Here is a 16,583-nt window from a genome sequence, read left to right as displayed (position 1 = left end):
AACACCCATCACGGGGAAAAACAAAGGCTTCTGCGTCAAATTTGAAACTTATCAAGTGTGATGATCCAACCAAATGAGTTTATTTAGGAAACGCGGTGAGTGTTTGTGCGATCGGAGGTGAAATACACCACGTTTTTGTGATTACGTAATTATGTATTATGAACCCTGCTGAGAAGGCTTAGGACACCCACTTTCCAGGTCACTTTTAAATCGAAGTTCGGGTTTTACGGTTTAGTGTGTAACATGCACAATGCTGACTTAATAACCTTGATGACAAGCTACCCCATAGGGATCATATCATCTTTTTTAGAGGATGCTCTGTGCTCCAATGTATCCACTCAACTCAATTATTATTGTAAACATAACTAGGCCAGCGTTACATATAAATGATACACATACTGCACCCCACATTCTGACATACTGTTGAGTGTAAGCTAACCTTTACACCCTCGTGCACTCCTAGTGCACTACATTTAAGCTACAGGTAAACTGTTGTAGCGCGAAAACCCCTGGCGAACACAACAACCGTGTCACAGTTCCGGAGTCGCTCAGCAATGCCCTCTGTGGTAGCGTCTGGCACTCGCTACAATATCCGAGTTTTGGATAATTTAGTATACGTGGGCCATCGAGAACATCACAAAACAACACCATCTCCCGGTTTCAGACTCTTGTATTCAGTATCGGTTACACAGTTTGAGGTAAATCCCTCTCAAACAGATCTAGATCCAGCACAATCCAACATAGCAACACCTATAGGCACCTCGAATTCGAACTCCCCAAGCTCTTTCTCACTCTTCCTTATATACTAAAGTCTGTCGGGCAAACGTGTCCTGAACTGGCCTTATGACATAACTTGACCAAATCCTGTCGGAGCAGTCGGGCAAACTGTCGGAGCAGGCGTGAGGCGGTCCGTTGACCTAATATGGATATATGGATACACATACACGTAAACATTTAGATGGTAATTCGGGATGAGTATATGATGACCATAGGTAATATAGACAGAGGACCTATAAAGAACCCCCAGAGTGATCTCCCGAAGCCATGGGGCAATAAATCCCAAACAGTGTCAAACGTAGACCAGTAGCCACGGATCAAGGTAATTAAAACGTTATCAGTGAATGACTGGTGTATTACGCTGCCTAAAATCTCACGGTCAGCATGTACATAACTAAGTAGGGCAAATAGGGCACCCCATCTAATTACTCATGGTCAACACAAACCTGAACTACTAACACTAACATTTCTAACTAAATACAATGGAATAACGAAATATACTACACTATATATATAGCTAGTAGTGCACTACATTTAAGCTACAGGTAAACTAGTAGTGCACTACATTTAAGCTACAGGTAAACTAGTAGTGCACTACGTCCAGTCAGGTTTGACCACAAATCCCCCTATACAGGTAATGGACAGTGCCACTGGACACCTGTGTTAGATACCTCATCATCATCATACTTTATTTTCTCAAGAAGGAGATGTTTGAATACAAGAAATCGACAAAAGAAAGAAAGAAAGAGAAAAAAAAGACAATAAAAAATTAATGCATTAAAGTGTCAGTGCGGTAAGGAAAATTCAGTCAAGGTGCATGATCCAGTCACTATATTACGAATAACAATGCATAGCATATATATACTGATCTGTGTATACATGTATATAGAGATATATACATTGAGTCTGCGCCATATATTCATATTCCTATAACTCATAATTTATTTTTTTAAATGTGAAAAATTTAGGTCCTACCTCAGAAGATGTTGCACGCGAAAATCAAATCAAGAGATCCATCACGAAGGAGCTGTCCTCATCCATTAGGACTCTCCAACGGGAACACCATCGTACGGATGAAGTCATCACAAGGTAGAGTATACAAAGAAGATGTTCGTAATGTAGGGCATTATGTTCTGGCCATGGTTTATTTTGAATTCTTTGTCATAGTCCAAAAGGTTTGATAACAGTTAGGCTAGAGTTGTTCGTTTATGAAATAAATGGACCCAGTGATCATTTAAGCATTAATGTTGATGTCAATTTTTTTAGTTTCATTGGGGTATGAAAAAAAATTTGTTTGCAAACTGTATGAATCTCACGTAGCAGATTCTTACAAAAGCTTACTAACAAAATTTTGTTCATACCCCTATAGCCTATAGCTATGGAACTGAAAAATAATTGATATCAACATGCACTTATAGTTAATTTTTGAAATTGATTTTCAAACAATGGAAAATTAATCATATCATTGTTAGATAATTAGTGATAGATTTAAAGATTTTAAGACCTAGTGTATTGACATCTACTAGGCCTGTCCAGTATTATACCTAAAATGTGTTACATGAAAAAAATCTAAAACTGTCTTCATAAATTGTAATTATTTTATAATGATGAAGATTCCTGAAACAAGTCATCGTTCACTCTTGTCTAAATTATTACAATTCACTCCAAAATTTGACATATTTTAACAATTGTGTTGCATTAAAAAATGTCAAAATAGTATTTTCCTCATCAATTGAAACATCAGTTCTTTAAAAAAAAGTCCTTCAACTTTTTACATGATTTGATCTTTGGGTAAAGGATTTTGAGTTTATCTTTCTTTCTTTCCAAGACTGACTAAAAATTGTGAAAGCAGCCATAGGGTACACATGTAGACTTACATGTAAAAAATTTTTTTATAAACTTAAAGTTATTCTTAATTTTTATTTCCTTTTTAGCACGGACAAGGCTAATGCTGTCTGCAATATCCTAGAAGCTATTTTTCTGCATAACCTTAAGAACTCAGTTTCTAAAAAGGTAAGTTAATAATAAAAAAACAATATATTTCCATTTAACAACATCTGTAAGAAATTTTGTTTAGTTATTTGAATTATAGCTATAGTATCTTTATGAAGATTTTAACAACAGAAATTTGAATGACCTATGTCAGATTGTGTTGGATACACAAAAGAAAAGCATTATTATAAACAATTTCAAATTTTTTGTGTGACACTTACTGGGACTCCAGAGTTCACTTGTCCAAAACAGTAAAAAAAAAGACAACGAAAGAAATCAATTAAATTAACATTTCATCCGAAAAAGATGTAAACAAATACTTATATACATGTACATGTATTATATTTGAGGTTTTGTTACAGTTTGCAAGTTACATGGGGTTTAATCCAGCTGGCGAGAATGCAGATATTTCAATTGTAAGTACAATGTATGTGTATATTGAAATATGTAGCTTGTAGCGTTGAATAAAAAATGGAATGCTCATTTCAGTCATCTACCAAAAGAAGAAATAGCTTTAATTGTTTTTTGTCAGTAAGTAGATGTTTTGCCTATTTCCTATTTCCAATCTTGGATTACTGTATAACTCGAAAAAATTATTCTTTTGTTAAATTATTGTCACAATCTATTTTGAAAAGTTTACCAAAAAGTTGATATAGTTTATATCTGTGACATATAGATGTATGTAATTATGTAGAAAAAAAAATTGAATAAAGAAATAATTGGATTAAATGTTGAAATATTTATTTGATAATTTTCTGCAGAATTTCTGGCAGTTTGCTGTAAAGTTTACTCACAGCGATGTCACAGCCCAGCTGAAGAGACTGGGTCAGGTCACCACGGAAATTGGACTTTGTCGGGTAATATATAAAATAAATCCCACGCGAAATATAAGTGATTTACAGTATATACTACAGCCTTATAGTGAGTTTATTGTCTTGTATCTAGTGGTGATAGACGATTCACCAATGCATTGATGTATTGGATCGCAGAGTGGTGCATAGATGAATCGTCTATCCTTGATTTGTATCCCGATACCTGAAAATTTGTAGTTATCTCCCTTGACTAACGTTAGCTTATGTTTTGTAGTAGACAACATGACTGACAAGGCTGTTCCAGCGGCTTATAAAGCTGCCTGTTAAAGTTATTTTAAATCCAAATTATCTAAATTAAAGAATACTTTTTTTGGGAAACATATGTTTTTTGTAATGAATGTAGACAAAGACTCAAATATTCCGGTAATATCACAAACAAAACATGACTACTGTACGATGGAATACCAGATATCTGATAGGTCATCAGCTTCTCATATATCGTGATACGTATCGTATCGTATGTGACCCCTGTATCGCATTACAAATCGTATCGCTACCCACCTTGCGATACACAGCTCTACTTGTATCCCAACTTACTAATTCACCTGATTCCTTCAGAGAAACCTGATATTATCATGGCAGGCTTCAGTCACATGAAATGCTGGAATCATCACTCTTGTTCAGAATCTTAAAAAATTGCAATAAAGTTTCGGAGACAATACCTGTATCTTGAGACAATACCTGTATCTGGAGACAATACCTGTATCTGGAGACAATACCTGTATCTGGAGACAATACCTGTATCTGGAGACAATACCTGTATCTGAAGACAATACCTGTATCTGGAGACAATACCTGTATCTGGAGACAATACCTGTATCTGGAGACAATACCTGTATCTGGAGACAATACCTGTATCTGGAGACAACACCTGTATCTGGAGACAATACCTGTATCTGGAGACAATACCTGTATCTGGAGACAATACCTGTATCTATAACAATACACATTGTCCTGAAAGCAGGTCATGATCACCCATCCAATAACTACACTGCAAATTAGAATTGATTCAACTCACGATGTTATTTTGTTAAACTTTTTAGTTATATTATTCATCTATTTATTTACTTTTACCATCGATACACCACCAAGATGTTTCTAATTAATATGATAGGCCCTCAGGGAATTGATTATCGGCCTGAGGGGATCGTTTTCACAAACATAACAATATTTTTCGTTGTCTACCTACTAAATTTGTGTAACTGTTCCATGTTCTATGTCTATATGTGATCGTTTGTAATTTATCTGTTTCCTGATAAAGGGGCAGATTGCCTCGAAAATTTGACAATTTACTTGTCTGTACTGTCGTTATTACTACTTGATCAATTACATGTATATGTAGTTATATGTTACCTGTATTATTGTTTAATATTATAATATTTATTTAGTCACTTTAAATGAATTAATCAGAGAAAACTTTATCACCTTCACATACATGTTCTTGGCAAGTATTGAGCTTTCCATATTTTTAACTTTTTGACATTAAGGTAAAAACAGATTTCCTTAAATTTTGCTGTAGTTGTGTTGTGAAGTCTTTCAAAGTTTGTAATTAATTTTTTTTTTCAAAAAATTTATAAAATTCATTATGATCAATTAAATATTCATTTCATATGACAGAACAAAAAAGTAATGGATTTCTCGTGCGTTTTTCTACTTAGGCATGGATCCGTATGGCTCTGAACGACTGCCTCATGGAAAGCTACGTAGATGCCATGTTAGCTGATAAGAAATCTCTGGAGTAAGTACTTCTCAATATTCTATATTTCTTGTTTGTATTCAGGAACAGAAAACTTTTCAAAAAATATAATAAACAGTATCGTCATCTAGGAAAATATCATCGACAATCAGTTATCAGTAACGGTCAAAGGTTATACTCTGGCACTTTTGAAATAAAATTCTTAAGTACAGATATCAGATGAAACCCTCAACAGGCTGTTTAACAGGTTCTCTATGTTAAGAATTTAAAGGCCTTTTAGAATATAATTTATAAAGAATAAGAAACGTGTTATACAGTGAAACCTGATTTTACCGACCACTGACTTTAACAACATCCTGTAACATCTGACCATGTGTCCAATCTTGCTGACACTGTCTATATATACTGACACATTGTCATATCCGATAGGTCAAATCGGGTTTCACTGTAATTTTCCTCAATGCTGTACAATTCTCAGTGTTATGTGACAATGGTGCCTTGTGGTATTTCAGATCCTTTTATCATCGAACAGCGTACCTTCGGGATCATGAACAACCAGAGATATTCAAATCTTACCTGAAAGGTTTGTGTATTTTACTGACAAAATTCAGGAAAACCATTCCTGAACATCTGACTTTAAACAATAGTCCCTGATATGAGATGTCACAATCTGTTGGTTTCTGTCTTAAAGTGAAAGTATGTAGCTGTGGAATATACTGCCATTGCTTGATTAATACTACTGAACATTTATTTGATAAAAAAAAATTTGCGACTGTGATGTCACATTATTTGGTGTGATAATGTAGGGAATATTTGTGACCAGCTAACTTCTCTAAGCAAGGTAATTGTGTAGGGTCATCCCGAATGTGATGTCTGGCCGTGCGTGACAACAATCGTAGACTGCACTTGCCATTGTTGGCATATTGTTATATATTGCATTATGTGTAGAGAATAAATAGTCATTGTCTTCAAATTAAATATAAGCTGTATTTTGGTGAGGGTAAAGAAAGACAAATGTAGCGAGCCAGTTTTGTCTTTCTGTCCCGAGCCAAAAATACAGCTTATATTCGAAGACACTGACCATGTATTCTATTTATAATGCAACAACCATAAAAATAATCATTTCAAATGAAACGGTATCAACAATGTTCAAATATGCTCACCTTTTGAATGTTGTTTCACTTGGAAGTAGGTCAGTTGAATTGACGCATGTCGAAAGATTCTAAAACACAGCTGTTTTTCGTCACTGCCGAATACAGCAAAAATATATATGGTGGTTTTATTCCAACAATGCGGTGCTAGTTGCAGGATAAATGTTTATACAATGTTTATCAGGCAGCTTTTTCTACATTTATGAACATATATGAACTGCAGTGTTTGTTAGGGCTATGAAATTTGTAAATAATGTTCTGACGATGGATTGTTGAAAGGTCAGAGTAAGGGCTATGAAATTTGTAAATAATGTTCTGACGATGGATTGTTGAAAGGTCAGAGTATGTTGACAAAATCTTAACATTATGACATTATGATGAAGACAAATAAAAGTTTGAAGGTGTTGAGAATCGTTTACTTCAATATGAAAGAAATGTCATTATTTTCAGGGTTGATGTCTTTGGAATTCAAGCTGTCGTACAACTCCCGATTGTTAAATAGCTGGGCGAAATCACCGTTAATCCTAGCGGGGCTTCTTCAACCGGACAACACACCTTTACCTGTGATATCATCAGGTAACTAAGAGCAAGAGTACAAATTTACATTAAGGAATTATTTTTTGATGGAAGGTGGCCATTTTTATCCATCATGTCAAAGAGTTCTTCATATCAATTGTCTTTAGGAGTCATTGCTGTTGAATAGACAGATAGAACGGAATTTGAGACAAAAATAGTGAGGCTGCCTATTATTGATGGTGGCCGAGTGGTTAAGGTGTCTCCACCTCTGGGTTGCGAGTTCGAAACCTACGTGGGGCAGTTGCCGGGTACTGACCGTAGGCTGGTGGTTTTTCTCCGGGTACTCTGGCTTTCCTCCACCTCAAAACCTGGCACGTCCTTAAATGACCGTGGCTGTTAGGACATTAAACAAAATAAAACCAAAACCAAATCACACCTATTATAAAATTTATTTCATGTAACACCTGATTTGATTGTTGCAAAACTGTAGAAGATACAATGACCGAGATATCCACAATATGTCGTCAGATTTGGACAGATTTAGATCATATTCATGGTGACTGGGTGGCAATGTGCCACAGGCCGGGTTCTCCGGTTTCCTCCCACAAGTTTTATCAATTTATATTATTAATATTAATCATGCATATTGGCCCAAATTAAAGCCCACTGTGGGCTTTAATTTGGGCCAATATGCATGATTAATATTAATAATATAAATTGATAAAACTTGTTTAGCAATTGCTGTAATATAAATAAAGTTTACATTTAGTTCATATTTACACCATGTATCATCACATCATTTCAATTAGAAATCTGTCCTTGCGAAGGTGAATGTATAAAAAATAACGAAAAAACAAGACTTTGCCGCTAGACCTTTCTGCCCTCTCAGGCTTCTTAAGGTGCCTGAAGAAGCCTGAGAGGGCAGAAAGGCCTAGCGGCAAAGTCTTGCTTTTTCTTTATTTTTTATTTTTGTATATACATGTAAAGTCACATTATACACACAATTTACCAATGAGGAAGACAAAGGCTAAGCTTATCAGTATTAGCCCAGTTCACTTTGTTTTTTAGTGATAATTAATTTTAGATAATTGTTGTTCAGACAAAAAACTTTTTACTCTACCAATTATCAGTATTATTTACGATTGTCATTGGTTTCAGAACAAAAAGATTCCAGTCCAGATGAGAAGTATTATGACGGCGAAGTTGCTAACGGCCATGATACTGTGGACGTTAGGAGTTTTAGAACTAGGTCACGGGGGAGTAGTTCTGAAGGTGAATCATCGCGAAGGTCATCTAAAGGTCATTCAGTCAAAAAGTCTCAAAAAAATTTTCAGGATTCTTCTAATGACTCTGGTAATAAACCGCTAGCTATCAGCTCAGAGCTTTCTCGTAGTGATGTGGAAAAAATTAGAAACATGGGCAGAACATCTTCGTCTCACGATACAGGGATGTCTGAATGTTCGAGTTCTAGTCATGTATCGTGTCCAGATCCCGTGAAGTACAATAAAAGCCCTGCTTCCTATATCGAAGATGAAAAGGAAAATATGTTCAGTTTAACAGATGATAATGAAATTTTAGAAACACAGAAAAATGAATCGGCTATTTGTGAAAATTTAACATCAGTACCTGAAGCAAAGCCAAAGTTTAAGATTGGAAATTCACCTGAATTGAATCACATGGATAATGACGCTATAAATGCCAGGATTCTCGATGATATTTTGAATGAAAGTGATGGAGAAGGGTCGAAATTTACAGCCACTGACTATTTTCAGCAATCCGGCCTTCCTGATTTGTCAGTTACCTCTTTGAATGTCGATAATTCACCCGCTTCCAAATCTCTTTCCTCAACACCAGACTTTGATAGAGTTTCGGTTTCCCCGATTAGTCAAAAAGATTCAGAAACACAGAAACGGCCTAGTAAAGTGAAAGGAAAGATGCGGAGGCTGAAACCGGATTTAAGTCCGCCGCAAAAATCAGCTGCCGCTCCGGAGTTGTCTCCTGCTGTTGCAGTTGGCATAGAAACGGCAGGGTCAAAGACAAGAAGGGGGAGATTATCCATGCCGGACATTCGCGCTGTAACAACAACGGAACCCCGAAACAGGCTAGGTGTGATAGATGCTCGGTCGGAGTCGGATATTCCCGGACAGTTCAATGATAATGAGGACAACGACAGTGATTCTCATGTAGGCTCGCCTTTTGTAGGTAATAGTCTTGGTGCTAAAAGTGGTTGGTCATCTTCGTTTGACCTTGAAGCTCAGGACACTGTCCAGCCACTCCAGGGTCCTAGTGTAAGTGAAGCCGTGGCCACAGGACGGCCTAAATGTGAGTATAATTACCGGTAGATTTATTTACTTACTATGATTGAATCTGACATTTGTCAATTTCTTGAGGTGATTAATTGAGTGTGTCTGAAGAAACTTAAAGAATTGCAAAACAGGTCGTGTTGAATATATATCTCAAGACCAACTGAACTCTTCACTCTATCGGAAAAAACTGCAATACGTAATTTCTGAAATGGCAGTTAAACCTTCCCCAAATGGCGCCTTATGTAATGAAGCCCTGACTATAAAGGTCACCTTAATAGGATAAAACTTGTCGATAATGATCATCATTATGTGATAAAACCTGTCTGAAGAGGCCACCTTGATGTGATAAAACTTGTATATAGCCACCACCTTTATATGATAAAACCTGTCTGAAGAGGCCAGCTTGATGTGATAAAACTTGTTGATAATGATCATCATTATGTGATAAAACCTGTCTGTAGAGGTCACCTTTAGATAAAGAAAAAAAAGTTTATTAATCAAATAAACTATGATTTGGTTCCAATGTAATCTAACACAGTTTATTGCTTACTCAACCTCTATATAAAGGTCACCTTAATATGATAAAACTTGTCGATAATGATCATCATTATGTGATAAAACCTGTCTGAAGAGGCCACCTTGATGTGATAAAACTTGTTGATAATGATCATCATTATGTGATAAAACCTGTCTGTAGAGGTCACCTTTAGATAAAGAAAAAAAATGTTTATTAATCAAATAAACTATGATTTGGTTCCAATGTAATCTAACACAGTTTATTGCTTACTCAACCTCTATATAAAGGCCACCTGTCTATAAAGGCCTCCTTTGTCCGCTCCCGTGAGTAGCCTTTATCGATAGGTTTGACCATCTACATTGAGCCAAATCAATTGTTTTATCATCTGGCGGGGATTGTTCCAAATTCTATGTTGTTTCTAATTTAGTTGATAAGTAAACATAAGAAAATGGACTTTTTATTTTGCCTTTCCTTATTTATAATTCAAAATTTCAAAATTATTGACATACATATGCATGTATTGGTACCTAATTATATAATTTGCAAATTGGGTACCAATATGTCATTGATTTTGATTTTTTTTTTTTTTTTGTGTAGTGTCTAGGTTCCAGTTATCATTCATTTTGAAGTTAAAAAGAAAACTTTCACATCAGTTTTTGTGCATTTGTGTTTGTACCAGACTGAGTATTAAAATTCATTTCTTAATTTTCTTACTTCTACATCAAGAAAGTAAATAATTTCTCTAATATCTAAGTGTGACTGAGAAGTAAGATATTTTGTTGTCCTTCACTGTTAACTCTGTTTCCACGGTTTCCACAGCGGAGAGCTTCGGCAGCCTTTTACAGAACTATACTCCCTCCAGCTCGGTCATGACATCGCCGTCCCTGGACGACTTGCTACAAGATTTACCAGACCTTAACAAAGTATCCCCATCCAAACCCATTGTTCATCCAGATCAGGTAAACATTGTTATATATTATATAGTATATATTCCTGCACAACACGATGTTTGAGTATGTATATATCCACCACACAGATTCACACAGATACAGAAGCCTGAAATGTATTGTCCAGTTTTCGTAAAGTCAAAAATGTGTTTTAAGTATACCTACAGCTTCAACAAATCCCCTAGTAATTAACCTGTTATATTTCATTTAGCCAGGTCTGAGCTCGGATCTTTGCAAAGTAAAAAAAAAAAAGAAAAAATATTATAATTATTTTTGTATTAAACATAAATTATCCTGTTATCAGCAGTAATTTTAGAATAATTTGAAAGGCTGTTGTCTTTATAAAGGTTAAAGGCATCGATGATTACAACAACATCTTGGTTTATGGATGTTAACTTAGAAGTATGAGACATTAATTTTAGCGTCATCCTTGCATTTTTACGAAAGAGTAACAAAATCACCAGGCTAGGTATTATATCCGGAAAGTACAGGTCGAGCTGCTGTGAAGATAAGGATCCTAGGCAGAAATTCAGTGTCTTAAAATATAAGATGTATATTTGGCTCGGGACAGAAAGACAAATTTTAAAGTGGCTTTAGTTGCCACTTTTGTCTTTCTGTCCCGAGACGAAAATACATCTTGTATTTTAAGACACTGACCATTTATTCTATTTATCATCCAACAGTCATCAAAATTAGTCATTTTTAAGTGAAACAGTATCAACGATGTTCCAAATATGTCCGCCTTTTTATACATTTCTTTTGGATTAGGTCTTTTGAATTGACACATGTGCTTAAATGTAACTGTTTTCCATCACTGCCAATCGTGAATATAGATAAAAATATGTGTAGTAGGTGTATTCCGACCAATTGGATGCCAGTTGCAGGATGAAAAGTAATAAAACATCCTAAATGTTATTATCACTATGTAATAGTATGTATTATCCAAGTGCTTTAGTCACCCTGTGTTACCTGTAATGGCTAGACGCTCGTTTCTGATAGCATCCGTGCTTGTTTGTTTCCAGGACGATAAAGATAACACTGCTGACGACTTTGAAATAGTGTCAGCTTATAGTTACGCTTCTCACAAGAAGCTGGACAGAGTAAGTCTGCATGGGAGACAACTCTATTACTAATACTGCTTAAAGTGAAACCTGTCTTATCTGACACCATGAGGGGCTTAAATATTGGTCAGACTAACCTGTCTCATTTGACACCCTGTGTGACACAACATATATATTTGTCATATAAACCTTTTTAATCGGACACTCTGTATATGACACAATATATTGGTCTTATCTGACGTCCTGAGGGGCTTAAAATATTGGTCAGATTAACCTGTCTAATCTGACACCCAGTGGGGTACAGCATATCGGTCAAATTAACCTGTCTAATCTGACACCCTGTGGGACAAAACATATTGGTACGACTAACCTGTCTAATCCGACACCCTGTTGAACACAACATATTGGTCAGACTAACCTGTTTAATCCGACACCCTGAGGGGCTTAAATATTGGTCAGACTAACCTGTTTAATCCAACATCATGTGGGGCAACTCATATTGGTCAGATAAACCTGTATAATCCGACACCCTGTAGGACACAACATATTGGTCAGACTAACCTGTCTAATCTGACACCCTGTGGAACACAACATGTTGGTCAGTTTAACCTGTCTAATCTGACACTCTGTGGAACACAGTAAATTGGTCAAATTAACCTGTCTAATCTGACACCCTGTGGGACAAAAAATTGGTCAGATTAAACAGTATGGCAGTATACACAGGTCTGGTTTGCCAACTTACATTCACAATTTGTTGAATTTGAGAAGATGTCAAAATACTCAGGGGCCCAATAAGACAGGTTTCACAATTTTTATTTTGTAGCATTCTCATATTCTTTTATTTGCATGCATATTTAATATCAATATTTAATAGCTTTGTTTTTCTCTGGCTTTGTCATCTTGATGATTGTTGTGCTGTGCAATATATAGGAGGATTACACAAATCTGGAAAGATTTGTTGTGGTACATACGATACCCTGCCATTTTCAGACAAGCTAATGGTAATATGCCCATCCATGCCTTTCGCAGTTCAGTAGAAAATATCATTTCATTGTCCTGTAATAAACCCACCTACCACTTTGAATCTGAGTTGATATGTGGCCCCGGCCAATTACAAGATAAAACAATATTACCGTTATCGGTACAAAGCTCGCCTCACATTGTATATCACTATACCTCACACAAGCAGTAGGGGGCGAGTTGACTAACTGGAATCTATTACCAATATTTTAACAACAAAAAAATTCCAATATTTAAAAGAACATCACAGTAAAACATGATCTTTTTATTCATTGTGTATGTTTATACACTCCCAGTCTCTATGCTATATCTGGATATTTACATCAATTTCTGGTGTCTAGCTTGACCACATGATTTAGTTTGGAAACCCCTCATAAATGTAGCTCTGATAATATCACATGGCATAGCTGGCTTGAAAATGTCGCAGTCATTTGTAGCTATACCCATTGTGTGCAGGACTTTATGCATATAAATTTAAGCTATAGTCTTTTTTCAGGACTTTTGATTGATGTTTTGGGCAATTTGCTGAATTTGCTGTCATAATATATTTGTAGTTTTAATCATATATAAATATCATTGATATGTCATCAATGTTGCACTGTTTAATTTTGAGCTAAGATATGTATGTCTATAGTATATAATTTTATTTTTTTTATTTACAATACCTATCAATACACTAATATTACATTAATTTCTCAGTATATCTTATGATATTGGGCGTTGGTGGAGGAGGACTTTTTTTCTTCTTTTTTATCCCCCGCGAAATGCGTTTGAGGGGGATATTAAATTGGGCTCCGTCCGTGTGTCCGTCCGAGATTCTTTTCCGGGCTATAACTCCATAACCGTTCAACGCAGCTCCTTGAAACTTTCTGTATATATCAGACTAGTGCCCTAGTTGTGCCTTTTGCTATTGCGGACCTTCCATTTTCGGTATTTTTTCTGGCACCATGGAAACTTAATAAAAAATACCAAATTACTGTTTCCTTTTGTTTCCGGGCTATAACTCCTAAACTGTTCAACGCAGCTCCTTGAAACTTTCTGTATATATCAGACTAGTGCCCTAGTTGTGCCTTTTGCTATTGCGGACCTTCCATTTTCGGTATTTTTTCTGGCACCATGGAAACTCAATCAAAAATACCAAATTACTGTTTCCTTTTGTTTCTGGGCTATAACTCAAAAACCATTCAGGGCAGCTCCTTGAAACTTTCTGTATGGATCAGAGTAGTACTCTAGTCGTGCCTTTTGCTATTGCAGACCTTCCTTTTTCAGTATTTTTAGCCCACCATCATCAGATGGTGGGCTATTCAAATCGCCCTGCGTCCGTGGTCCGTCGTCCGTCCGTCCGTCCGTCCGTAAACAATTCTTGTTATCGCTAATCCTCAGAAAGTACTGAAGGGATCTTTCTCAAATTTCATATGTAGGTTCCCCTTGGTGCCTAGTTATGCATATTGCATTTTGGGACCGATCGGAAAACAAAATGGCCGACAGGCAGCCATCTTGGATTTTGACCATTGAAGTTTGTTATCGCTATTTCTGAGAAAGAGCTGAAGGGATCTTTCTCAAATTTCATATGTTGGTTTCCCTTGGTGCCTAGTTATGCATATTGCGTTTTGGGACCGATCGGAAAACAACATGGCCGACAGGCAGCCATCTTGGATTTTGACAATTGAAGTTTGTTATCGCTATTTCTAAGAAAGTACTGAAGGGATCTTTCTCAAATTTGATATGAGGGTTTCCCTTGGTGCCTAGTTATGCATATTGCATTTTGGGACCGATCGGAAAACAACATGGCCGACGGGCAGCCATCTTGGATTTTGACCATTGAAGTTTGTTATCGCTATTTCTGAGAAAGTACTGAAGGGATCTTTCTCAAATTTTATATGTAGGTTTCCCTTGGTGCCTAGTTATGCATATTGCATTTTGGGACCGATCGGAAAACAACATGGCCGACAGGCAGCCATCTTGGATTTTGACCATTGAAGTTTGTTATCGCTATTTCTAAGAAAGTACTGAAGGGATCTTTCTCAAATTTCATATGTAGGTTCCCCTTGGTGCCTAGTTATGCATATTGCATTTTGAGACCAATCGGAAAACAACATGGCCGACAGGCAGCCATCTTGGATTTTGACAATTGAAGATTGTTATCGCTATTTCTCAAAAAGCACAGAAGGGATCTTTCTCAAATTTCATATGTAGGTTCCCCTTAGTGCCTAGTTATGCATATTGCATTTTGAGACCGATCTGAAAACAACATGGCCGACAGGCAGCCATCTTGGATTTTGACAATTGAAGTTTGTTATCGCTATTTCTGTGAAAGTACTAAAGGGATCTTCCTCAAATTTCATATGTAGGTTCCCCTTGGTGCCTAGTAATGCATATCGCATTTTGGGACTGATCGGAAAACAACATGGCCGACAGGCAGCCATCTTGGATTTTGACCATAGAAGTTTGTTATCGCTATTTCTGAGAAAGTTCTGATTGGATCTTTCTCCAATTTCATATGTAGGTTCCCCTTGGTGCCTTGTTATGCATATTGCATTTTGAGACCAATCAGAAAACAACATGGCCGACAGGCAGCCATCTTGGATTTCGAAAATTGAAACTGGTTATCACTATTACTAAGAAACTAATGAAGGGATCTTCCTGAAATTTCATATGTAGGTTCCCCCAGGTGCCTAGTTATGCATATTGCATTTTGAGACCAATCGGAAAACAACATGGCCGACAAGCAGCCATCTTGGATTTTGACAATTGAAGTTTGTTATCACTATTTCTCAGAAAGCACTGAAGGAATCTTTCTCAAATTCCATATATATAGGTTCCCCTTGGTGCCTAAATCTTAAATTTTATATATAGGTTTCCCTTGTTTGAAAAGTACTAGAGGTTTCTTCTGAGTTTACACAGATTAGTAAGACTTAGAAGAAGAGAAAAGTAGAGAAAAGATCAATCTGACATGGAACCTATAAAGAACATTCAATGGTGGGCGCCAAGATCCCTCTGGGATCTCTTGTTTCTGTTATAATGAAAAATTTGTCAAAAACAACAAATTACTAATGTTTCCTTTTGTTTGTAGTATCCTAGTTGTGTCCTATCTGTCCATTTGACATACTTTTCTGGGCTACAGCTGCAAAACAGTTCACCAAAACTTCATGTAATGACCTTAATCCATGCAGCTTCGTTTAATACATTAGGATATCAATTCTCCAAATACTCCAAGAAGTGTTATCCAGGATGTCAGTCACCTGCTGTCATTTTCAGTTTTACAATACTCACATATTGATACTTGTGAATTTGGACAACTGCGTTGATGTGGTACTTATCAACATATGAGATACAAATTATACAATGTACATACAAAATGTATTTAGGTGTAAGAGCTTTTGTTATGTGTTGTTGCGTCAACAACTGCCTATCAGAATTTAGAATTGATTATATACCTCTAAAAAATTCAGATAACTATATTGTATATCAACATTATACATGGACTATCTTTGGTCATAAAAAGTGATTATTAAATTTCCTGTTTTGCTACATAAATATCATCATCATTTTGTATATATTGCATCAATTCTGTGTTATTTTGTTGTTTTTATTTCATTCAAGGACGATGCCAAACTCAACTTAATACATTTAAAGTTATACTTTAATAACTCTTACTTTGAGCTTGATATATACATGTATTCGGGTTTTCATACCAAATGCGGGGAGCGGGGGATATCGCCATTTTA

General features: G+C 36.1%; 1 protein-coding gene across 1 annotated transcript; it reads left to right on the top strand.

Moving 5' to 3' along the window:
- Position 1: 1 nt before the first annotated feature.
- On the top strand, positions 2 to 10,786 carry LOC117345034 (pleckstrin homology domain-containing family M member 1-like; the record flags this gene model as incomplete). Its single annotated transcript, XM_033907962.1, is given in 10 exon segments — positions 2 to 95; positions 1,746 to 1,866; positions 2,712 to 2,790; positions 3,132 to 3,185; positions 3,531 to 3,626; positions 5,300 to 5,379; positions 5,850 to 5,920; positions 6,939 to 7,064; positions 8,163 to 9,326; positions 10,647 to 10,786. Coding segments are annotated over 10 exon segments (1,953 nt in total), but the record flags the coding sequence as incomplete, so codon positions are not given.
- Between the last annotated feature and the right edge of the window lie 5,797 nt (positions 10,787 to 16,583).

This window comes from Pecten maximus, chromosome 16 (genome assembly GCF_902652985.1).
Source record: "Pecten maximus chromosome 16, xPecMax1.1, whole genome shotgun sequence".
Taxonomy (NCBI): domain Eukaryota; kingdom Metazoa; phylum Mollusca; class Bivalvia; order Pectinida; family Pectinidae; genus Pecten; species Pecten maximus.
This window is presented reverse-complemented; position numbering and strand designations above follow the sequence as displayed.